Source organism: Drechmeria coniospora, chromosome 02 (genome assembly GCF_001625195.1).
Source record: "Drechmeria coniospora strain ARSEF 6962 chromosome 02, whole genome shotgun sequence".
Classification (NCBI taxonomy): Eukaryota; Fungi; Ascomycota; class Sordariomycetes; order Hypocreales; family Ophiocordycipitaceae; genus Drechmeria; species Drechmeria coniospora.
Window position 1 is genome coordinate 7,270,158 of NC_054390.1, and position 23,643 is coordinate 7,293,800.

General features: G+C 58.4%; 9 protein-coding genes and 1 non-coding gene across 10 annotated transcripts; 2 read left to right on the top strand and 8 right to left on the bottom strand.

Moving 5' to 3' along the window:
- Positions 1–1,952: 1,952 nt before the first annotated feature.
- On the bottom strand, positions 1,953–5,280 carry DCS_05110 (uncharacterized protein; the record flags this gene model as incomplete). Its single annotated transcript, XM_040802416.1, has 5 exons — positions 1,953–3,687; positions 3,803–4,646; positions 4,762–4,999; positions 5,074–5,185; positions 5,264–5,280. The coding sequence occupies 5 exons, from the start codon at positions 5,278–5,280 to the stop codon at positions 1,953–1,955; spliced, it is 2,946 nt and encodes a 981-aa protein (XP_040657449.1).
- Positions 5,281–6,591: 1,311 nt separating this feature from the next.
- Positions 6,592–7,024, bottom strand: DCS_05111 (uncharacterized protein; the record flags this gene model as incomplete). The annotated part of the gene is made up of 2 exons (XM_040802417.1): positions 6,592–6,775; positions 6,834–7,024. The coding sequence occupies 2 exons, from the start codon at positions 7,022–7,024 to the stop codon at positions 6,592–6,594; spliced, it is 375 nt and encodes a 124-aa protein (XP_040657450.1).
- Positions 7,025–8,057: 1,033 nt separating this feature from the next.
- On the top strand, positions 8,058–8,585 carry DCS_05112 (uncharacterized protein; the record flags this gene model as incomplete). The annotated part of the gene is made up of 1 exon (XM_040802418.1): positions 8,058–8,585. The coding sequence occupies one exon, from the start codon at positions 8,058–8,060 to the stop codon at positions 8,583–8,585; it is 528 nt and encodes a 175-aa protein (XP_040657451.1).
- A 184-nt stretch (positions 8,586–8,769) lies between these two features.
- DCS_05113 (FAD binding domain protein) lies at positions 8,770–10,542 on the bottom strand (the record flags this gene model as incomplete). The annotated part of the gene is made up of 1 exon (XM_040802419.1): positions 8,770–10,542. The coding sequence occupies one exon, from the start codon at positions 10,540–10,542 to the stop codon at positions 8,770–8,772; it is 1,773 nt and encodes a 590-aa protein (XP_040657452.1).
- Positions 10,543–11,799: 1,257 nt separating this feature from the next.
- Positions 11,800–13,728, bottom strand: DCS_05114 (ATP-dependent RNA helicase HAS1; the record flags this gene model as incomplete). Its single annotated transcript, XM_040802420.1, has 4 exons — positions 11,800–12,312; positions 12,387–12,748; positions 12,814–13,303; positions 13,363–13,728. The coding sequence occupies 4 exons, from the start codon at positions 13,726–13,728 to the stop codon at positions 11,800–11,802; spliced, it is 1,731 nt and encodes a 576-aa protein (XP_040657453.1).
- A 975-nt stretch (positions 13,729–14,703) lies between these two features.
- Positions 14,704–15,762, bottom strand: DCS_05115 (2-nitropropane dioxygenase; the record flags this gene model as incomplete). The annotated part of the gene is made up of 1 exon (XM_040802421.1): positions 14,704–15,762. One exon carries the CDS (start codon positions 15,760–15,762, stop codon positions 14,704–14,706), a length of 1,059 nt encoding a protein of 352 aa, XP_040657454.1.
- A 694-nt stretch (positions 15,763–16,456) lies between these two features.
- DCS_05116 (uncharacterized protein) lies at positions 16,457–17,776 on the bottom strand (the record flags this gene model as incomplete). The annotated part of the gene is made up of 1 exon (XM_040802422.1): positions 16,457–17,776. One exon carries the CDS (start codon positions 17,774–17,776, stop codon positions 16,457–16,459), a length of 1,320 nt encoding a protein of 439 aa, XP_040657455.1.
- Positions 17,777–18,719: 943 nt separating this feature from the next.
- On the bottom strand, positions 18,720–18,792 carry DCS_t63. The gene has a single exon. It is a non-coding gene; the product is annotated as a tRNA-Cys (tRNA).
- A 1,292-nt stretch (positions 18,793–20,084) lies between these two features.
- Positions 20,085–20,515, top strand: DCS_05117 (Ribosomal protein L38e; the record flags this gene model as incomplete). The annotated part of the gene is made up of 4 exons (XM_040802423.1): positions 20,085–20,114; positions 20,171–20,204; positions 20,282–20,410; positions 20,481–20,515. The coding sequence occupies 4 exons, from the start codon at positions 20,085–20,087 to the stop codon at positions 20,513–20,515; spliced, it is 228 nt and encodes a 75-aa protein (XP_040657456.1).
- A 207-nt stretch (positions 20,516–20,722) lies between these two features.
- Positions 20,723–21,352, bottom strand: DCS_05118 (uncharacterized protein; the record flags this gene model as incomplete). The annotated part of the gene is made up of 1 exon (XM_040802424.1): positions 20,723–21,352. The coding sequence occupies one exon, from the start codon at positions 21,350–21,352 to the stop codon at positions 20,723–20,725; it is 630 nt and encodes a 209-aa protein (XP_040657457.1).
- Positions 21,353–23,643: the final 2,291 nt, after the last annotated feature.

Below are 23,643 nucleotides of genomic sequence, written 5' to 3' on the forward strand. Positions count from 1 at the left end.
TGGTGTACAACTACGGAGTATTGTACAACTAATGGCTCTGGAAGTGCAGGTGCAGTATATTACTGCATTAAGTGTTTCGTGCTGTTGTGGCACTGACAGTGCAGTTACAGTAACCTTACTGTATTATGTGTTTCGTGCTGTTGTGGCACTGAAAGTGTAGGTACAAGTGCTCGGTACAAGGCGACGGAGGAATAATAGAATGGGACTCGGACTCCAAAGTAATACCACCTCGAAGTAAGTATTTACATGCTACGTTAATTACATGCAATCGCGGGAGGAAGTGTCCACTTCGCTATAAGTATGTCCCGAGTCGCGCAATTCGTCCACTCCGTCGGCGTACTTTCATGCAAGTACGGTAACTAAATTCACGTGCAGTAATTATCACTACTTACACAATGAATAAGGTTGGTACAAGGAAGGGTTTTCCGCCATGTTCTCTCGTACCAGGCAGCGCGCCGCCAGAGAAATTCCAGCATCTGATGTTGGCTGGGCATAAAAATCCGAGCATCGGACGTCGGGGACTTTTGCCAGCCATTCGCCGTCCCTGTTCCGAGTCTGTTTCACCGTGCGGCAGAGAGACGACCCAGCATTGTGGAGAGGTTCGTTCGTTGGTCGAGGTAGCACTAGAGTGGATATCCAGAAGGAACCTTGCTTATTGTAGGAGTGTTGCATGTAATAATTGCCTGCATTTAAGTGCACGGCAATAACAGTGCTACTTATGTGCCATGCTCGTTTCATGACGAGTTGTGCGGACGCCATAATCTTTGTCAGCTCAGCATTTTGACAGATGATATCATTGCGAGCCATGCCGGATTTCCCAAGGCACTCCATACTTTTCTCTAATTTTGCCAACATGTGCATTATACCTATACCAACGAGTCGTACGTGCATTGCTGTAAGTAATCTACAGTACTATTATTACCTCTGTTCCTATATCGGATCCTATTTTCCGTTCGTCATCAGGGGGCTGTTATCGGTGTTCGAGGTGTGAAGGATCAAGTGCATGCACGGGTATGGCATTAGTTCAGAAATGCAAGAGAACGACACGTGTGCACCCTTCAGCCTTCTAGGCTCCTTTTAAGAAAGGATTATGTATTATTAGATCGGTATGCCGTCAGTAACCCGTCAGTAACTCGTCAGTAACCCGTGTCCCTCACGGCTGGCGGACCAGCGGGCATGAACAAGTACTGTGTGCAAGTACTTACGCCTACGGCCTGCACCTATTCATGTGAACAGCACCAGCAGCACCCTTTTCTTCCTGCAGCTACTTGAATACCCGCATGTGATGAAGTGCTGTACACCTGCATGTAAGTGCTGCACATTTGCATGCAATACAATTACAAGCATGCGCATATGGAGCACTCGGGCGAAATCGGAATGCACTCGAGATGCGGATACGACAACGGGGTTTTTTTTTTCTCCCTTTTTTCGTCTCACCATCTCTCGTCTGGCTGATTGGCAGCGTTTGCTCTGCAGGATTGACTCCTTGCGCGTGCACCGAGGATCCCAGCACATGGGTACGAGAAGGTGATCGGCTGCACGGGCGCTGTAAGCTGTGCGTGCACTTGCATGTGCGCAGGCAACAGATGATGATACTCGCTTGATAGTCTTGAGCAAGTATACCGAATATGGTACTTGCAGTGTAAATATCATGTGTCGTATTTGTCGTATGTGTCTCATATATCGTATGTGTCGTAGATGTTGAAGGCGTCGACGGTGTCGAAGATGTCGTTGGTGTCATTGGTTCGTTGGTGTCGTTGATGTCGTTGATGTCGTTGGTGTCGTTGGTGTCGTTGGTGTCGTTGGTGTCGTAGGTATCGTACGCGTGCTGCAGCTCTCTCATTCCACACTGTACAAAGCGCCGTGTCACCGTGGTATATCCGTCCGTGCCGGGTATTCCCATGCCGTACACGCAGAGATGGGCGTGCTCTGAAAAGCACACGTTCGCCGCCCTAGACGCCGACGCTGCCGTTCAAAAACTCGGGCCAGACAAAGTCGCCCGTGGGCAGCCAGGGTGTCAGGTCGATGCCCATGGCGTGGTCGAGGCCGTTGTCGAGGCCCGGCCCGTCGAGTGCGCCTTCGTACGCACTGTTCAGCTGCTCGCGGGCGAAGTCCGGGTCGCCGCGGGCGTTCGCCGTCCCGAGCGCCGCCTCGGCCGGCAGCAGCTGCCCGCCGTCGGCGGCGGCGGCAAAGTCGGCGCTCGAGGGCCAAGGATCCGTCATCATGGCCGAGGGCAGCGCCAGCCGGCTCATGTCGGCGGCCGGCGCCGAGGCAAAGGTGCCGTTCGTGGCGGCGACGACGTCCGGGTCGTCGGACACCTCGATGCTGCCGAGGACGGCGTTGCGCGCCGGCCCCCGGCCGTGGAGCGCACCGTGGATCCGAAAGGCCTCGGGGCTGCGCGTCGGCGACGAGGCCGGGCCGAGACCCTTGTCGATGAGGGCCTCGAGGTCGGAGCCGATGGACGCCGCCGCAGGGCCCGCGCAGCACTGCCGTATGGTGCGCAGACACAGCCTCGCCTGGGCGGTGACGGCGTCGGCCGTCAGGGCCGACGTGTCGGTGCCGACGTGAAAGGCGTACTTGAGCATGCGCGCGCATTGGTAGGCGCACAGGGCGAGATCGAGGTCGGCGACGGGCTTGGCGCCGAGCTTCTGCATCTTGGAGAAGATGTCGGCCATGGCGAGCGAGTGGTCGAGGCACTGTCGCCGACAGTGGCGGACGAAGCCGTCGTCGAGGCAATCGAGCACCCGTCGCGGCAGGGCATCGCGGAAGCCGGCGAGGGCGACGCGGTAGAGGTCGCAGTGGCACTGGCGCCACCAGACGTGGATCATGACGAAGACGCATATCCGCGGTGAATAGGCTCGCAGCCGGAGCGAGTTCTCGGAGAACTGAAATGAGGCGGGGAGGCGGTTGGCGAAGTCGTCGAGGTGCTGGTGTAACGACAAGACGGTGGCCTGGAGGTCGAGGGCGTCGACGGCGGGGCCAACGAGGAGCGACTTGGTGAACTCGCTGATCTTCTGGCGCAGGTGGAAGATACGAACGTGGAGGGCGATGCTGCCGACGTCCTCGGCACGCGGGCCGGCCGGCTCGTCGAGGGGCGGGATGAGCTTCTCGGTCTGCTGCGGCAGGTCAAACTCAAAGTTGCGCTCGTTGCAGGGCAGGCAGATGTGGAGGTTGTCGGCTCTCCAGAGGGAAAAGTCTCGGTGGCCGCTCGAGATGGCCGAGTCCATGCAGTAGAGGGACCAGATGAGGCGGCGGCGGGACTCGCGGGCGAGGAAGCAAAGGTTGGGGTTGTCGTAGTTGAGGCGCAGGGCGGCGGCGAAGCGGGAGGCGAGGCTGAAGAGGATGAAGGCGCTCGAGAACTTGCTGGACAGGATGCGGTGCTTCACGATGAAGACGAGCGCCTGGATCTTGAAGGTCGAGGGGCGCGTGTAGTGGGCGAAGATTAAGGCTTCGGCGTTGTCGACGCAGCGATCGCCGTAGTCGGCCAGGCCGGGCCCCATGTCGGTCAGGCAGGACGTGATGCCGACGAGGGCCAAGAGCAGGGCCTTGTCGACCTTGCCGGCGTTGTACTGCTCCATGAGCGAGGCGCGATGGAGGAAGGAGTACATGGGGATGTGGTGGACGTGGCGGAAGAACTGGTCGAGCGTGCGACGGACGAGGGCGTCGAAGGATTCATCCGGACAGGTGCTGCATCGGGTTCGGTCTGGTCAGCACAACGCGCGACGGGAGTCCGGGGGCGGGAGATGGGAAACGGGATTGTCCAAGGTCAACGGATACGGGGAGAGGGGAGGCGGATGCGTACAGCTCGAGGTCGAGGTCGAGGGTGCTCGGGGTTTCTGTGCCGGGACGATCGGTCAAAGGCGTGTCGCTGTCGGGGTGAGCGTCGTCGGCGGCATCGTCCCCGTCGGGGCCGGCATCCGCTTGGCCGCAGGTCTCTCGGGGCGCGGTCCGGCGCCTGCTTGGACGGTAGACGCATTCGAGCCCCTGGGCGCGGCAGCGGTCGCAGGAGGGGACGTGGCCGGAGCAGCGGGCCTTGCGGCCGTGACAAGCCAGGCAGGCTCTCTTGGCGCGGCGACGCGGCAGCGACCGGTGGCCGACGTCGGCGTCGTCGTCGTCGTAGGAGCAGGGGAAGGAGAGGCGCTGGCAGTTGGAGCACAGCGGTCGAAGGCCGTCGCAGCGAACCTTGCGTGCTCGGCAGGCGCTGCAGGTCGAGGGCGACTTCTTCGGCCGGGGCAGCAGACGTTGGCTGTGGAGGAAATGAGGGTGAGGATAAAGGCCGACGAGATCGAGCTCCCGCGCCAAGACGGGTGCGGGCGCGGGCGCGGGAGCCAAGGTGTCGGGTGTCGTATCTTGATTTGCGTCATGATCCGTCCTTGGGCTCGGAGGCTCCGGAGAACCCCCAGCTTGGCCCATTGCGCGGGCGGTGGAAGCCGGGGATGGCAGCAGAGTGATGAGGAGGGCTGCGATGTCGGCTCGTCCGGCGGCCGCCGAAAGCGGAGCGTCCGAGAGAGTGAGAGGGCGGCCGGAAATTGAAGGAGCGTCGGGGCGGGCCAGCACGGACGATGAGAGCGAGAGCGAGAGCGAGGGTGAGGGTGAGGGTGAGGGTGAGGGTGAGGACGGGACTGTGCCGTCGGGAGGAGGGCGATCTCGAACAGCGAATTAATGGCGGCAACGAAGCAACAAAGTCGAACGAGCGAAGCTGTCCGGACGGTGAGTGAGAATTTTTGCGGAGAATAATTCGGTCCATGGCGTAATACTTACATGCACTAGTAGCGAGTCGAGAAGGGAGCTGGAAGCTGCGACCAGACAAAGCTGCTGCGAGGCCGCTGTGGCTTGCGTCGGCAATTGGTGTTTGGACAGGAAGGTGGTGCCGACGAATTTGGCGCTTGCCTTGCTTGGCCACTCTTGACGATGGCGTCCGGCGGGCGCCCTGAACGGACGCTGGTGCTGGTGCGGATGCGGCGCCGGAGCTGATGTCGGTGCTGGTGCGGGTGTGGCGCTGGAGCTGACGTAGGCGCTGGGGTTGTTGCTGCTGGCGCTGGCGCGGCTGCTGGTACCGCGGCGACTACTTACAGTAAGTACAGTAGTGCCACTGATTGTACCGCCGATGGTCCTGCTGGTACCGCTGCCATAACCCTGCTTGGGCTGCTCCGCGCCGCTGCTGGTCCTGCTGGTCCGACGGAGGCTGGTCCGTCAGTCACGTTTCCGCTGACGGTTCGTTTCCGCCTTGCTCGTGTACGTACGCCAAAAGTAATACGCCTACCGCACTGGCGGGTGCATACTTACAAGTCAGTACATAAATATATACTTGCAAGCATTTGGGAGTTGCGATAAATACTTTCAGGACGATTGCCGGTACAGCTTGCTAGTGACGCGGCTTCTGGCTGCGATGCTGGTACACCTGCTAGTACTATTGCCGCTGCAGCCGTTGCCGGTCCTAATGCTGCTGCTGCCGCTGCTGGTCTACTACTGCCGCTGCCGGTACTAATGCTGCTGCTGTTGCTGGTGGTGGTGGTGGTCTACAGTACTACTGCTGCTGGTCTACTACTGCCGCTGCCGCTGCTGCTGCTGCTGTTGCTGCTGGCTACTACTACTGTGGCTATCGCCGCTGGCACTGCTAATAGCATCGCTGCCAGCACTATTACTGCTGCTGCCGCTGCTGGTACTCCTGCTAGTACCGCTGCTGGCACTGCTGGTGCGGCGGAGGCAGCCGGGCACATTTCCGCGGTCGGCTCGCTTCCACCTTACTCGTGCACCAGACGGTCTACATGTAAGTACTATTATATGTAAGTACTTACCTACTTGAGAGTCAAGATAAATACGAGATGATTGAGATTGCCAATCGTGCGTAAAGAATTTCCGCATACAGGTAGATGCGTGGAAAGTGTTGCGGAGCATTCCGGACTACTCCGTATTACTTAAAGGTACTCCGTACTTACTTGTATTATCAATTATTATTAATGAAAGTACCTGCATGGATTGGATATCCCCCCGCCCATCGCCCTAGGACCGCTTCGTTTTCCAACGTCTTCTCCCGTGCTGCACAAAAGGGTTCAACACAGCAGAATCCGTAACAATCCATCATGTATGTGCATTACGCGCAAATACTTGTAGTATTGATGCGTCACGTTCCGATTGACAAATGAAAAATACCCCGAGTTATAGGAGTGCGGAATTCGGCCATCGCTCACACACAAATCAAACGAATCCCGCCACCCAATCTTCTCCTCCCCCCCTCTGTCCCTTTCCATCCATTCTTTTTTTGGTGCTATTTCGATTCATTCTTTTTCTAAACGGGCGCTCGATTGCTATGATATTACTTCATGGCAGCCTCTGAATCCGCACCGCGGGCTTGTCGCTTGTCCATCTCCGCTGCGATAACGAGTCAGGTCGACTCCCACCCGTACATGTTTCGATGCCTGCAACAAAGGAGATGATGGAGATAACGAGTGGCATTGGCTTGAATTTCGCCGTGTCATATTATGCCTGTCAGCCTATGCCTGCCTCGAGAAAGCGGATGCACCCGTCGCTCTCCCGTTTAGGCGGCCAACCGCCGCGGCGGAGAGGGCAAGCTCCCTGGCGCGCTCCGCGTCAAAGAAACATTTCGGGCACATGGTTGGCCGGACAGTGCAAGCGGTCGTTGATCGCATAGCCTTCCACCTTGTCCAAAGGAAATGTGCCGACCGATTTTCGTCGTCCCGTCACGGCACTGTGACCCCATGGATCGGCCACGGCGGGCACAAGGTGACGAGTGGCATCACGGGCGAGAGATGCTCTGGAGAGCGACCGCATTAGCCAGAGTGCATTTGGATGTCATCCAGAAATGAACGTACTGATCGTCGGACCCCATCCGGGCCAGTTTCATCAAGTATCCCTTGCTCAGCGACAGGTGCTGCTCCCAACCCAAACGGTTGCCGGTGTGCTGCGTGACCATGGCGTTGATGGTGACGGTCAAGCCAGCCAAGAACGTGACCGTGAGCAGTGCGACGACAAGCGTCGTGAGGTAGAAGCGGGCGCCGATCATGATGCCAACGACACCGGCCCGCGAGATGGAGATAAAGGCTCAGAGCCGGGTTCCAAGGAAGAAACGTCATGGGCAACGGCGGATTTGTATCCTCCTTTTTATCCCCCTCCACCTCCTTATCGTGCATCATCGCAGGTGCTTCGGGGACCTCGTGATGCGTCGTCGGTTCACATCACCCGTCCTCCCATAAGTTGGCGGTGAGGTCTTGGGCCCAATGCCGGTCCAATACCCGTGTTCCATCGTGCTCGAGGTGCCTCCATGGCTCACCGACTGAAAACGATCCATGCGGCGGCGCCATCTGCTGGCGCCTGCTGGTTGGCTACTCGGTCCTGATCCTGGCATTCCATGGCAGTGCAGAAGGGCACGATTCGCCTGTACGAGCTCGAATCGAGTTCCATCCTGCGCGCTCGGATGCGGCCCGATGGCCCAAATCGGAGTCGAGGCCTGCAGCCAGAGAGTAGTCAGTCGAAGCAGCTGGCGTGGCATGCCACTGGTGGCATGCATGCATGGCTCAGGCGGCAGCACCTCCTAGCATGCCGTTCGAAACATGGCATGGTGAAGCATCGCCAGTACGGAAACAAAACATCCCAGATACACTCCCGCGTTCGCGTCATTCAGTGTGGTTGTCGTCATCATTGTGCTCGGAAAAAATTTCCCTTCTTTGGCCATCGAGCTTCGTCCCCGCCATCGTCAGGAAGCCGACGCAAGCCGTGGCCAATTGGCCGGGATAGCGGTGACGTCGGTCATTGGCCAGAAGCGGCGCCTGCAGCGTCAACGTAGCGTCATGCAGACATCATCGCCACTATCAGTACTGCAATTGCACCTCACCAAGTACTGTTATGCGGTGCCATGGAGGCATGTTGCGCGGCAGCAGAAAAGCGCAGAGCCACGGCCGACGAAAGAATGTCCTACTCCATCACCTCTCCTGCACGCAGACGCACGCACAAACGGCAACGGCCAGGACACGAGAAAAAGTGCTCACTCTTTCGTGTAAGCAGAACAAAACACCGTCCTCGCCGCCGCGGAAGCAACCATGACTCTCCCCAGAGCCTGCAGCGGCCTGCTCCGTCACCGCGTCCGGCTGCTGGCCCGGGCCCCCGCCCCACTACACCGGCGCCGGGCCGGCACCCTCCAGAACGATCTTGGTGGACCTCGCGCACAACAGCCGCGGTCGCAGAATATCGGCGAGCCGGAGAAGATGAAGCGCAATTGGTACCTCACTCGTTTTTTATTCCCTTTCCCTTTCCTTGTCCCCCTGCCCTTCCCCTTTGCTGACGGCCGTCGAAAAAGGGTCCCCGTCGGCGGGGCCGCCCTCCTCGTGGTCGCCGCGTACGCGTACCTCACAGGCTCCTCGCCGTCGCCCAAAGTCGTCACGCCGACCAAGGAGACGATGGGGGATAAGGTTTCGAGTACAAACAGCGAGGAAGCCGGTGCGCCGTCGCAAGCTGGCGAAGAAACGAACGGAAGCCTGGCCAAGAGGCTCGAGGATACCGAGTCCGATGCGCTCGCCAAGTTGAGCGGTCGCAAGAAGAGCGAGTACGGCAGTTTTCGGGCCGATTAACGTTGGGCTTTAGGTCTCTTTTCATGTCCATGTCTATTATGTGCATTTTTGCCTTGTGAAACAGGGATCGGCGCGCTGGCTGGCCGTATAATTACCCAAATCTACTCATTCTCTCCACCTGCCTCCCTTGACAACGTGCCTCGACCATCAGGACGTCGATGAGCGGCGCAGACGTAGTACCACTCTATGCTTCTTCCGCACCCGCCGGGTCGTTTGCCTTGTTCGCCTTTGTTTCCGGGTGTCCTTTTTGTCTCTCGTTTGTCTCCGTGTCCTTCTGCGTTTCCGTTTGTGACTTGTTTTCCATCGCCTTGGTCGTCTCCGCTGCCTCCTCCTCCGTCTCCTTCTCCATCTTCTCCGTCTCCCTCTCCGATTCCTTCTCCGCCTCTACCTCCATCTCCGTCCCCTTCGTCATCCCCTCCTTCTGCGCCTGCTTGCTCGATTTCTTCTGCTTCTTCTGCAGCAGGTACTCGGATCCCGCCACGGCGCTCGCGAAACCGTACAGGCCTCGCAGCGGCCAGATGGCGCCGATCCGAGCCTTCGCCCGCGACTTCCACGTCGCCCCGATGGCCGCCTCCTCGGCCTCGACGTCGACCTTGACCTTGTCGTACACGCTCGGCAGGTAACCGGCCCCGTACTTGGCCCGCAGCCCGTCGTAGGAGGCCTTGTCGTAGTGGGCCCAGAACTCGTCCTCGGTGTAGTAGGCGTGAGCGTACAGCCACTTCTTGCCGCCGAGCGCCTGCACCTTCTGCTCGAGCGCCCGGTTCTGCCGAACGTACTCGCGTCGGTTGCCCCGGACGGGGCCCCAGACGCCAAAGTTCATGAGGTCGGCGGCGTCCGGTCGGGCAAAGTCCGAGTGCAAGCCGTGGTTGGAGCCCGGCTCGTCGCGTCGAACCCGCAGCGGGCAGAGCCAGAGCGGGTAGATGCCGAAGCTCGTGTCGAGCCAGGCCTGGAACTCCTCGACCCTGTCGTACGGGATGCCGACGTCCTGGACGAGGTAGGCGTCGCCGAGGCCGCTCTTGTGCAGGGCCCGGTACATGACGCGGGCGTGCATGTAGCGGTCGAGGGCGAAGCGCGTGACCCGGTTGAAGGGCGTCAGGAAGTAGCGGAACGCGTAGCGGCCGACCCAGAATCCGCCTCGGTCGTAGCGGAAGAGGTAGTCCTCGAGCGGGATGGTGTCGACGACGGCCCGCTCGCCCGACTTGCCGAGCCTCCCGAGCACCTTCCGGGCGCGGACGTAGAACCAAGGATCGTGCCGGCGCGTGAAGCGCAGCGGCTTGACGCCGGGCTCGTGCGGCTCGTCCGACAGCCGACCGACGCAGACGACCGTCTCGTCCATGGAGAAGACGATGGCGTCGACGTAGTCGTTCTCCTCCTCGCCGCAGGCCTCTCGCATCTGTCGGACGGCGTCCCCGGCCGAGACGGCGAGCGAATACGTCAGCTGCACGTAGCGGCAGGCCGGCCGCAGCTCGACCTCGAGCAAGGTGACGACGCCGAGGGTGCCAAAGGCGGATGCGGCTCCCCATAGCAGGTCCTGCTGCCGCGTCCTCGAGGCCTTCTCGATCCGACCGTCGGCGAGGACAACCTCGACGGAGCGGATGGTGGCGTCAAAGGCACCGTAGCGGAACGAGCTGCTCTCGCCCGAGGTGCCGGAGAAGCCGCCGCCGACGGTGATGCCGGGGAGCTCCATGACGACGGGCGGCACGAGTCGGTGCGGCAGCGTCGCCCGCACGAGCGTGTCCATGGCCACGTTGGGCTCGACGAGGGCCGACCGCCGAGCGACGTCGATGGATAGGATGCGCTTCAGCTGGCTCGTGTCGATGGTGTTGTCCGCACGCCGCTGCGAGCGTCGCGTGCTGTTCGTCGCGCCGTGGTAGATGCGAAAGGGCATCTGCTTCTCGTGAAAGACCTTGACCTGGGCCGCAATCGAGGCGACGGCGACATCGTGAGCTTCTTCCATCATGGCCGCCGGTTCCGTCGGCGACGGACGAGCCAGGAGACGAGAGGCAGTCCGCTCCGGCAGTGTGAAATTGATGGACGTCGTAGGCGGACGAGAACACTGCGAGCGAACCGTTTCTTACAAGCCTGCTTGGTCATGAATCGACGGGGAAGGACGCATGCTTGCCCACAAGATGCTTGGATCTCGAGCTCTCTTTACCCTGAGCCGAGAGACGAGCTGAGGAGGGTGAGCTTCACCACATCCGTGGGACAATCCGAGCGCTCCGCCACAGTCCCGCCTCGCCTGTAAACTTTTACAGCCAAGCCGTTCATTGGCCAATCGGCTGGCAAAACGAAAGCTAAGACCTGCGCAGTGCACACTCACTGTACTGTAATGTAATGAAGTAATACAGCACAAGCAAGTGCTTGTACAGAGTAGTCAATAATACTGCAAGTACCGCAGTACGGGCAGTAATTACTGAGGTACCGTAAATATCAATGTACTTACAACGTACGGAGCACCTGGATTGTACTGTACTGTACTCGTCCTCGTACTATTACTACTAGTATTTAATAATACCTTCTTGTACTGTACTTGCTTGAGCTGTACTGCCTCACTCGGTACTTATCACACGAACTAGGAGGCACAAGCATTCACACACCTAGTACCTAGTAGCTACAGCACGCGTCGGCGCACACCAGGGAGGAGGTTGCGCGGGCGCTACGTACACCTTGCCACTACAACTACAGTTACAGGTGCCCAGTAGGTAATTTACCAAGGAGGGGAGCTGGAACGCCAGCACTGAAGGCACGCCGTGACACCCAAATAGGTGCTGTGCTTGTAGCGAGCATTCGACAGCACTTGCTCCCCGCCGTACGCACCTGTTCGCCGTGCAACTTCAGCACGGCAAACGGCCGTGTAATAGGACTGACCGTTGATCTTGACGGATTCCTCCGGTTCTCTGCTTCCCAACGACTACATGTAGGTAGCTGACTGCGTACGCGTAGACAGATTTCCCAAGCACCTACAGTACGCAGAACAATTCCGCTGCATCCCTCAATCCCTCAGGAGAGTCGAATAATCGTCAAGGCCGGGGATGGCATCCGAGCGTGGCTGGGAAATGATGGTCGATGAAGCAGTTCGTAAACTCCGGTGCGATACAATACACGACTTGAAACATGAACGCGTCATTGGATTCCCGATGGCGGGTTTCCTCCACGACACGTCTTGACGAAACACCCTAGCGCTCCTCTTCCCCAGGCGCAGGCGCACAGCCCTCTACCGCCCTCGACCACGACCGCCCCCTCGTCCCCGGCTGCTCCCCTGTCGCGGCTGGCTGCCGTACTGCCGCCGGGCCTGCGTCTTGTCTCTGCTCAGCGACTGGCCGAGGTTGATGTCGACCCGCGGCGGCGTCGTGAAGCCGAAGCTCTTGGCCACCTTGGCGAGGTCGAGCTTGTTGACGTCGTACACCGACCGCAGGCTGTGGCTCGCGTACGCGTGCAGGTACGACTTGAACCCCTCCTTGGCGCTCTTCTGCAGGTAGTAGTTTTGGTTGATGAGCTTCTCCAGCTGCGACTGCACGTTCTTGATCTTCTTGGTCGGAAACTCGAACTCGACCACCGGCACCCGCGCCTCGCGGAGGTGCGTGAGGAAGCCAACCTCGTTCGGCTGCAGGAAGAGGAGGCTTCGCCCCTTGCCGTCGGCACCTCGTGCCGTGCGGCCGACGCGGTGGATGTAGTCGCGCGTGTTGTCGGGCGGGTCGAACTGGACGATGAAGTCGACGGCCGGGATCTGCAACACCTTGGTCAGCACCTCCCAGCACGCACGCGCGAGGAACCGGGGGAGGGGGGGGGGGGGCGGCTCACGTCGAGACCGCGGGCGGCGACGTCGGTGCAGATGAGCGTGCCGTGCTCGGCGTTGCTGAACTCGAAGAACGTGTTCGTCCGCTTCTGCTGCTTCTGCTTGCCGTAGAGGTCGAGGACGGGGCAGTCAATGTAGTTGAGGAGCTCCGAGTAGTACTTGACCGAGTTGCAGCTGCTGAAGAAGACAATCACCTTCTTCTTCTTCTCCTGCATCCGCTGGAGGAAGGAGAAGAGAAGGATGAAGCGCTTGTCGGCGTCGCACAGGATGTAGCCCTGCTCGAGCCCTTCCACCGTGCTGTACTGCTTCTCCTCGTCGACGTTGATGTAGAGCGGGCCCGGTCGCAGCGAGATTCTCGCGAGGTCCTCTGCATCACGGCGTTAGCCACGGCAGCGGCGGAAGCACGGGCATCCGAGGCTCAGGTCCACGTACCAACTTTGGTCGTCTGCGTCGCAGAGAAGAGCATGGTTTGCCGGTTGTCGTTGGAGAGGACCTTGACGATCTGCCGAATCTCGTCCTCGAAACCGACCTCCAATATCCGGTCGGCCTCGTCGATGACGAGCGACTTGAGGTTCTTGAAGACAAAGGGCGTGTTGAGCAGGTGGTCCAGAAGTCGGCCGGGCGTCGCGATCAGCAGGTTGACGCCCTTGGACAGCTTCTCGGCTTCGGCCTTGCGGTTGGCGCCGCCGATGACGATTCCGTACGTCTGCGAGTGGTGCTGCATCAGCTCGCGGGCGACGCCGAAGATCTGCAGGGCGAGCTCCCGCGTGGGCGAGACGACGATGACGCCGGTGCCGTTGCGAGGCTTGAACCGGAGCGCGCTGAGGATCTCGATGGCGGGTATGAGGAAGGCGAGCGTCTTGCCGGAGCCCGTCTTGGCCGCTCCGAGTACGTCCTTGCCGGCGAGGAGGGGCGGGATGGCCTTGGGATCTGTCAGCGGGGGGTGGCCATGGCCGGACGGCGGGGGAGGGGAAGACGAACGGTGCGCTGGATGGTGGTCATCTTGGTAAAGCCCATCTCGCCGATGGCCCTCATCGTCTTTTCCGAGAGTTTCAGCTCGTCAAAGGTCTGCGAGTCGGTGCCAAGCGGCAGTATGGGGGCGGCATCGGTCGGGAGGTCTGGTAGATTGTCGCCCTCGGTTTCAGAGTCCTCTGCCTCGTCCTCCTCGTCCTTCTTGTCATCCTCGGCTTCGCTTGCATCCTCGTCCGCCTCCTTCTCGTCCGAGTCGTCCTCGGGCTCGGGCTCGACCTTGGGCGGGTTCTTGATCTTCTTCACCTTTGCGCTCGCAGCTGTGGCGCCCTCGGCGGCCGCGTTTCGCTTGCGCTTCGTTCCCGTCGTCAGGCCCATGGTGAAAGTGCGCTCGCTCCTGAGCAATGGTCGGACAATCGGTTGGAGAAAAAGTTGAGAGGGACGGAGGTGAGGCTAATAATAATTTACAACCGACGGCGATAGGGACGTGGATAAGGAAAAAATCTGACCCCACATGGCGGGAAGATTGGACGGTGCTAAGGTTGTTGCATGGCAGGGACCACGCTAACCCCACACTGGCAATTCTTTGGCAGAGCATCGGTTGGTGTACTTAAGCACTGTACAGTATTGACAACTACGGAGTACAGTATGTACAGTAAGTACGCCGTACAGAGTATTACTTCAAAGTGTACGGAGTAAGTATAGTTGAAAAGTAAGTATTTCTCCGTACTTATGTACTCTGTCAAAGACTGTGCCGTAATATTCATACTACGTATTTTCTCCGTACGTATTACCTGTACTTGGTGCATGCACATGTCCCCAATATATTATACCAAGTGGAAAGCGGCATTGGAAAGCAAGAAAGAAAAAGTAGAATGAAAATGGAAATGAAAAAACGCACATGAAGGTTTGAGAGCTCTCCATCTTTTGCAAAGTCGTTGTGCTAGACTTGATAGGGTGGTTGAGAGTGCGAGCTGAGTTCCATGAAATACTCATGCGCAAGAACTCCGCACATGCATGTGTACTGTAACGGGATGCCTTCCCTTCCTTTCGCTGCCATCGGCTCCGCTGCTCGACAGGATCACCCTCTTGCATGCCAACAGTTTTCAAGGCGAGACAGTATCGGTACATGACTGCGGTTCGAGCGTGGTAATATTCGATGCGTAGAGGCATCGTTGCCTAAGAGTCGGCTCGCCGAAAAAACGCAAGTCAACGTAGGAGCTAGTGGAAGCGTAGTGCCGCCTTCCAAGGCCCTGCATGCGAAGAGGCACGATTCTTGATGTGCAATTCCTGCCGCTCGCAGAACACTGCAGTATATGATGAAGAGGGCGCGTGGCCCACGCGTCTCCCATCTCACAGCTTCGCTGTCGTCGCACCTAGGTACGTCTGGCCCAGCTTCAGCATCTCGACAGCCTCGGCCACCATGTCGTCGACAATCTCCCGCGCCGGCTGCACCCGCGTGATGGCGCCGGCGACCTGGCCCATGAGGTGGGGAATGTCAATGTCCTCGGCGCCGTTGTCCAAGTCGTGCTCGATAGGGACGATGCCGCGGTCGCAGAGCGCCTGAATCTCCTGCGGCTTCCTGTTCCACCGCTTGATGTAGTCGTTGGGTCGGAGGCGAACGGGTCGGCCGCTGAGGACGAGCGACCTCTCGGTCTCGTCGTAGCCGCATTCGACGACAGCCTGCTTGTGCTCGTCGCTGCAGTTGGCCTCGGACGAGGCGACAAAGCGCGTGCCGACCCAGGCCCCAACGGCGCCCTGCATCAGCGAGCTCGCGAGGCCGCGGCCGTTGTGGATGCCTCCGGCGGCGAGCACCATGGCCGTGCCCCCCCTGAGCATCGGCGGTCGGTACCGGCGCGCGACGTCGACGACGGAGGGGATGAGGACCGAGTTGGCCACGTCGCCCGTGTGTCCGCCGCCCTCGGTGCCCTGGGCGCAGACGATGTCGACGCCGAGGTCGAGTGCCTTGACGGCGTGCTTCGGATGGCCGACCATGTTCATGACGACGATGTTGGCCGCGTGCAGTCGGTCGATAACGTGCTTCGGGGGCACGCCGATGGCCGAGACGAAGAGCCGAGCGCCGCTCTCGATGGTGATGTCGATGAGCTCGTCGAGCTTGCCGCCCGTGTAGTCGTGGTTCGTCTTGCGCGCGCTACCGCCGATCTGAGGCAGTGCGAGGTCGACGCCAAAGGGCAGGTCGGCCCGCGAGAAGTGCGCTTTCATCTCGGCCACAATTTCCCGCAGCTGGTCGGGCGTGTACTGGAAGCCGCCGATGACGCCGAGTCCGCCGGCGTTGGACACGGCCGCCGCGAGCTTGCCGCCCGAGGTACGCGCCATGCCGGCGAGCACGACGGGGTGCCGTATGCCCATGAGCGTCGTGAAGGGCGTCGTGATCGGACCCGAAGTCGCCATTGTCGCTCGATCCTGCCACCGAGTCCGTCGGCGGCTGTCCTGTGTCCTGCGGTGCCGTCGTCGGCTTGCTGTTTCGAACAAGGCTCGACCTAGAACGTACTGTACAATAAACACGGTCGGGGAAAAATAATAAGAAAATAAAACGGGCGCGTGGTCAAGGCAAAGGCAAAATGCGATGGCGATGGCGATGGCGATGGTTGGTCGAAGAGGACGGCACCCTGTTTCGCCTCTCGAATCAGGTACGCTCGAAACCTGAACCAGCTAATTATTGTGCAGTGGTGATGCAGCACAACGCGGGGGTGGATGGGCCGACAATCGCCGCGGGGAGCCGAGGCAGCTCGTGCTCCTCGATCTGGCCGGGGCCGACAGTGCCATTCCAGGCAAGGAAATACCTCTCGCCAGGTACCAAACTGCAGGGCGAACCACGACCGGGACTTCATCTCTGGACCTTCGCGGGCCGCTGCACATGATGCTGGGCCTGCGAGAAAATTAATTGTTGGACATCAAGGAAACGACAGCAGTGCTGTCGCCTTCGGCTAGGCCTAGATGCTATGAAAAACAAATCCTCTATCCGTGTACCTGCGCCTGGTCGTCATAATCCATGCTCCTGTTGTTCGTCATACACAATGCGTCGTCAGCCATTCGTCCAGACCAACACCGACAATAGTCATACATGGCACGCCGCGAGGTTGCCTCATCCAAAGCTCGGCAACCGCGCGGCCCGAAAGTCAGTCTCGGCCGTCTCCGTGCTCTCCGTGCCCAAAGTGCCCTCTGCGCTCTCCAAAGTCGCCGTCGGCCGTTCAGGTCCTCCAGCGTTGTCACCTTGCCGACGCCTCGCACCGGTTTCCGGACCGTCCGCTTCGTATTCCTCATCCTCGGCCACCTCCGGCTTCCGCTCTGGCCGACCTTGCACCTCGCCGTCGAATCTCAGGTCCCTCGCGGCGGCCAGTTGCCGCGCGAGCTCCCTCTTTCGCGCGAGCTCCTCGTCTTCCTCCCGCCGTGGTCTGTCCTCCACCCTGGGCACGTCCTCGAGCGTCACCGAGTTCTCCATGTCGGTCGTCCCGGCCGGCGATCTCGACCTGCGCTCCTGCTGTCGCGATTCGGCCGACACGGTCGAGCCGAGCGTCGTCCTCGACTCCGTTCGGGAGACGGAAAGTACGTCTGCTGGCCGTTTGCCCTTGCTGCTTCGTGTCCGACCGCTTCTCCCGCTGCTGCGGTCATCCTTACGCACCATGTCGTACGTCACCTCGTCGTCGAGCACCACCGCATCTTCGTCTCCTTCGCCATCGCTCGGCAGGAGATCGCCGCGCGAGCGAAAGGAATCCGACGTGTCGCCCGAGCCCGTCGTCCCGCTACGCCGTCGTGGCATCCGCAGCTGTTCCCCGTAGTTCCCGACTTGGTCCGATCCCAGCAGAGGCTCCGTCTCGCCGTTGCCGCGCTTCGCCGGGTGTTCCTGCAGGTCGGCGGCGCTGGGCTTGTACCGCAACGTGCCGCCCAGCTTCCACGGCAGCCTGCTGAGGAACCCGATCGGCCGGGTGCTCGGGATGATGGTCGGGTCTCGGTTGTTCGCCTTTCGCCGAGCGCCGCGGGCACCGTAGCTCATGCCTCGAGTCCTGCGCGGCTGCTCGGTCGCGTCCCCGACCTTTCTTCGGGAGCTTCCCGTCCCCGCCAGCAGACGATCCCAGTCGTCGCTTCCCCATCCACTGCGCAGGCCGCCGCCGCCGCTGTTGCCGCCGCCGCCGTCCCGGCCCTCCTCGTTCCAGTCGTCGTAAAAGTCGAAGCTGTACTCGGCCGCGCGGTCGCGTTCGCGTCGACGGCGCATCCGCTCCTCCGCATCGCCGAGGCATACCGTCGTGCACCGCTCGATCGATTCGAGGAAGCAGCCCAGGCAGGGGTTGATGTAGTTGTGCTGAAACGACCAGATTCCCGCCGCCGCGTTCTCCGTTGCCGCCTCGGCGTCCTGCGCGATCTGGTTCCAACGCTGGCGCAGCCGCGGGTCCTCGAGGAAGGCCATCGTCGGTTGTTGTTCTCTGGCTCTCCGTGCCGCCTGGGAAACGACGTCGCAGGCATGCAAGGCGACGATGGACCGGATCAGTTCTTCATCGTCTCCAGGGAAGTATGCTGGCAAGAAGGCGTGCCGCAACGACTGTACAATAGGCGGGCGATGGGCGTGCAGTACGAGCGTTCCTCGCCTCCCGTTTCCCGGTGCGGCTAGGGGTGTGGCCGCGGCTGTTTCCTGTTTCGATACTGTCGGGGGCGGATGCGGGCGATGGAATGAGGAATGTCGCACATTCAAACAAGGGCACGTGCGGAGAGGAGTCGCCAAGGGCCTCCCTGGCTCGTTCGTTGGCTCAGTCGACAAGACCAGTCGTCACATTCGCTGTTGGCGTTGGATGCACCGTTTGGCTGGTTGGGTAACTGAGTATGCGGCAACAAGGCGATGGTGCAGGCGGCAGAGGAAGCCTTGTTGACACGGGGCGTGGCGGGGATCGATTAAGGTTGAGGAGTGCTCATTAGCTGCAATCCTGTGTTTCTGGGGAAGCTTCGATGTGCCTGCGCAGATTACCCCCTAGCACCATGGGCACAGCTGCTGTAACACCTACTTACACTTGCAAGTACTTGCAACACTGTGCTGCTGCCTCGGCGAGTGCGTACAGTACAATTCTCACATGGTAAGGTAGTGTAGATAGATAGGCAGGCGTACGGGGTAGAGTAATGCATCGTCGAATATGCCATCTTCTCCTTCCACGGCCAGTGGAAAATAGTTCAGTCCAAAGGGATGCCTGCCACTCCTGGTTGTCCAGTCTCGACCATTTCAAAATAAAATAGATGATAAAATAATCCGTCAAGAGTGGCCACCAATGTAATACCCCAGCAACAGCTTGGCCTCGAGGACTATGTAACCTGGTCGTTGGCCCAAAAAAGCCAAAATTGCCAAACCAAAAAAAAAAGAAGTAAGCTCGAGACCGGATTCGAACCAGTGACTTCAAGATCTGCAATCTCGCACGCTAACCGCTGCGTCACTCGAGCTTGAAACGGGAGCAATTATTGGAACTTATAACCATGATTAATTCTCTCGATTCGCGCCAAGCTTCCGTCCATCAAGTTTCAGGCTCACAGCCCAAGACCAGCATCGCGACGACATTGAACCATTTCACACTTCGCTCATCATTCAGCGTTCTTCGTTTCGTTTATGAAACCATGCCCCGGGCCCTGCACCCGATGGAATGAAGCGCAGCATTCACAAACACCCAGCCAGACCAAGGTCACGTCAAGGAGAGATTGTACAAAGCGCAGGATCAAACTGATATACATATACAATACGGCCACCGCTCGCATTCTTCTTCACTTCCTTGGGATCCTCATGTTGGCGAGCACTCGGGCAAGAAGCTCCTCCCTGCTGTCATTCCCATGCGGGAACAGGTTCCGCTGGAAAGTGTCAATACGCAGCCAATGGCAACGGAGAAAGTCTTACGGCTTGGAGCCATCTTCTCATCTCATCTCGTGTCCAGCTTTCCGGATTTCCTTGCGGATCCGCTTCTGCGGGAAACAAGTTCCCACCCCAGACTGACCAGGCTGTGGCGGCGACGATGATGCCACCGAATGCTGTTTTGCCACATCAACATCACACCCTCATACCACACTCACCGTCTACTGTAACACACTCACCCAAGACCAGACTCTGTACACATTTTAGACAAAGGCCTTTCAACACGCATCTGCTCGCATTGTCTGGTAACGGAGATGCATTCATACCTTGGACTTCATCGCATTGTCAAGTGACGTCGTCATTGTCTAGGGTAGCCGAGCGGCCGGTTGGGGGGGGGGGGGGGGGGTGGAGGAGGATGTGGTATTGATACGAAGACGACGAGTGACCTGAAGCCTCAATTTGTTTCACACGAGGCAAGAGTTGTCTATCCTCACTTTGATGTTCATCAAGATGTTGTGCAGTCGACAAGTGAGTGGGGAGGTGTTCAGGTTCACAAGGCGTCACCGCCACAATAGCGCCGTGACCTGCGCCACATCTTGGATGGATGCCTAATGTTAAGTACTATTTGGACCCAGCCTATTATTTTGGTCTGCAACCAGTAAGTACATAATATTGCGTGCAATTAATTACGGAGAAATACTCCGTACTGTACGGAGTACGGAGTACATGTACAGTACTTAAGTACTACAGGATGTGAACAGCGTCAGCCACACCTGGTCCGTGCACGGCGGCCCGCGAAAAACTGCGCACAAAACTATTTCGTGCAAAATCAACCAATTCGCAGTCGTACTCCGTCAAGACCATACCAACAGTCCCGTTCACTACCGCCAAAATGCCCAAGGAAGTTGGTGATATCAAAAAGGTACGGACTGGCGGCGTACGAAAGCTGCTACCCTGTCAAGCGCTGACTATGGACAGTTCATCGAGATCTGCCGTCGGAAGGACGCTTCCTGTACGTATAGCACCGAATCAAACGCAGCCAACGGCGAGCGGACGGATGCGAGGACGAATTTCTGACCGACTTGACAGCCGCGCGGATCAAGAAGAACAAAAAGGCCAACAACGTCAAGTTCAAGGTCCGCTGCCAGAAGCACCTGTACACGCTGGTGCTCAAGGACACCGACAAGGCCGAGAAGTTGAAGCAGAGCCTGCCTCCCAGTATGCGACCCAAGACAGACGCCGGCTCGGCGGGGGAAAACGACAACGGTGGATTGCTGACGATGGGCAGACCTGCAGATCACCGACGTTTCCAAGAAGAACTAAGGGTGGAATGTGGCGAGGGCGATGGAAGTTGTCTGGAGCGTGGGACTAAGCATGCACCGATAGGCGTCTCGGGATACCTTGCATTTCATGTGCTCTCAGAACGCGCTCGGATAGGATTGAAGAGACCCGATTTGAGACACCACCATGGCCGGGCCGTGTGGGCCGATTGTCCAGCCGCTTGATCTCGAGGTGAAGTCGCCGTCCGTCTCATGCCACTTGCTTGAAGCGACGACGAAGCGTGCGGTCGGAGAATCGCATGAGCGGCAGCACCCGCTCGTAGGCGATGTCGTCGGTCCAGAAGACGACAAGTTCATCGTCTTCGCACGGCTGCTTCTCGATCCTCCACCCCGCCCACAACCTGCGTTCCCCCGTTGCGTCAGTGGGCAAGCTGTCCTCGAGGTCGCCATAGGCCTGCTGCAACGACTCCCTCTCGTCCGGGCGGACGCTGATGCGGCAGAGGTTGAAGAAGGGCTGGGTCCCAAAGGCCGTCCGCATCTGTGCTCGCTCGCCGGCCGGCGCCATGTGAAACAGTAGAACGGTGTCGCAGCCTGGTTTGATGTGCTCGGAGAGCATGCCGTTGCAGCTCTGGTTCTCACCACTCCGGATCCACTCCCCGTGGGCCTCGGGGGTGTCCCAGGGCGCGGTGATGAGCAGCGATGGCGGGTCGGACTCTTCAACGTACATGCTGCTGAGGTTTGCGTTCGGCTCGAGGTTGTGAGGCTGATTGTTGTGGATCCACTCGTCCTGAAGCTCCTGGCACTCCATCAGCGTCTCGAGAAACTCGAGGTCATCGTGACCACCTCTGAGCTGGAGGATGGCGAGTTCTGTGACGGGCATCGCGCCAGAGGGGGAGGTTGATGAAGGTCGGAAAGTGGCCTGTCGTGCCGAATTCGCTAGTGGAACGTGACGATCCTGTTGGCTTTGACGGAGGGGGGACGATGAGATGAGAAGATGCGGCGGGACAACCCAACTGCTTTGGCGTACGAAGTCGGGTGCCGTCATACAGTACAATTCCCAACTTCTGCACGGCCACACGGCCATAACGCTTGCAAGAGGTTCGAGAAGAGATGGGTTCCTGGACCTACTTGTACGTATAAATAGATGCACATCGATTCATATACAGAATGAACTGTCTGTAATGTTTATGCATGTATGGAGTACGGAGGACTTTACAAGTAATCGTACTTGCAGTTGTACTGTACAGAAAGTCATAGGTGCCCTTGCACCTTTGACGCCCAGTGCCTGGCGCTTGATGCAGCAGCGAGAAATAGCCCCCCTACAGGGTAGGCCGATATGGAAGGGTGAGGAGAGGTTCGACGAGAACGAACAACAATGGCTAGGGATGGCCACGGCCGAACTTTGACACGGATACTTTGCGAATGGTCAAGAGAGAATGTCGCAGAGCTCGACAAGGTCGGGCGTACCTGTAACGATCATTCCATCTGCATGGGAGCACCAGAGTCTTCCATAGGCAATGTAAGCGTACCGCGCGAGCGCCAAATATAAAGTTGCTTGTATTCATGGACTGTTCCGCCCCGCACCTTGGCGTAGAAGTCAACGGCCAAGCGATGATGTGCCGTCTTGTTTTTTCTTGCGGCAGGCAACATTTGCTCCCATCCCCGGATGCATCTAGTCGACGGGTCGGTCCTCCATCCTGCAGGACAGACGCCGCTGCATATTGGCGCAGAGCCCACCCATTTACACCCTTTACGGGCGCGGAATTTTCGCCACATATAATGCATGCGCTTCTGCTGGCTGGGCGTCAAGGCAAACCACATTGAGAAGAAGACGTAAAGTCCATGGCGTTGCCGACTGGGACCAGGCCGGGCTTGTCGGGGCAAGTGTCAAGGCCGACAGGATAGCCAAAAAAAAAGGTCCCTCGCAGCGGGTGTAAGTATCATGCGCAAAGTCGCTTTCGCCTTGGCAGTCGTTCCCTTCAAAGATATGTAACAAACCGAGCCAATGCTAGTGGTTGGGACGTATCTTGGATTGCAAGATAATCTTGTGATAATATCTCTTGCTTCTACATAGGATTTTGTTAGGAATTGATGGCACTATGCTCGATAATATGCAACGTGCGCTTGGATAAAGGCTCCCAGGTGATTCCGCAATGGCATGTATGTATAGATATCTACTAGATGAGCACTGCCCCATCGGCCCTCGGAGTGTTGCCATGGGGGGTTAAAGTCGGCGGCTTAGAGTATGGATCGACGCAGCAGCCTGATGGGTCACACGCAGGCTGAGAGGAGGATTCCCCGAACCACAAAACTTGTTCGGTCCACCAGGACGAGTGCTGATTGCGGGAACGGCGGCAAGTAGCAGTCCCGCGACGAGAGTTGGGATCATAGACAGCATGGTGGCGAAAATGGCGTTGGACGTTGTAAGCAAAGTACAGGACGTTCTCAGAAAAACCAACACATGGCTCTTAACAGAACTAGTACTGCACGCACTGCACTGTGCCCAAGGTGCGTTAAGCAGTACGAGTACTGCCCGTGGCCGTGCGGGCGCATCGACTCCCATGTGCATGCAACTGAATTTATCTGTAAGTACGGAGTATTACTGAAGTACGGAGTACTCCGTACTTACTGCATTTATTATTCATACTTTGTACTTGTATGGTAATACTCGTCGATGTGCTACCATCAGCTATGACCAACAGTTATACATGTACGGAGTACTGTACGGAGTAAGTACTTGAACTGTACTTACAGTAACTTAAGCACATACCACACCAACGCTTTGTGCATGTCCTGCTTGACGAGACGCATCCACCACTTGACGAAATGAACGAGGTAACAATACGGAGTACAGATGGATTACCGTCGGAGGACTCCGTACGCAGTATGGAGTAGGTGTAAGTACATGTACTCCGTCTCCGTACAAGTAGTAGGAATGGAAGGGTCGCAATTTCGGGTGGGGGGCGATTATGTGCCGTAATAGCAGACCAAGATACTTCACCATTCCTGCAGAGGCTGACGAGTCATTAATTACTTGTACTCCGTACAGAACAAGAAGTAATTATAATTACAGTAAGTAGGTGCACTTAGGTACAAGTAAGTACATGCAAGTGTACAGGTAAGTACTTAATGTACTGTAAGTAATACGGAGTACAGTGCGGAGTACAAATA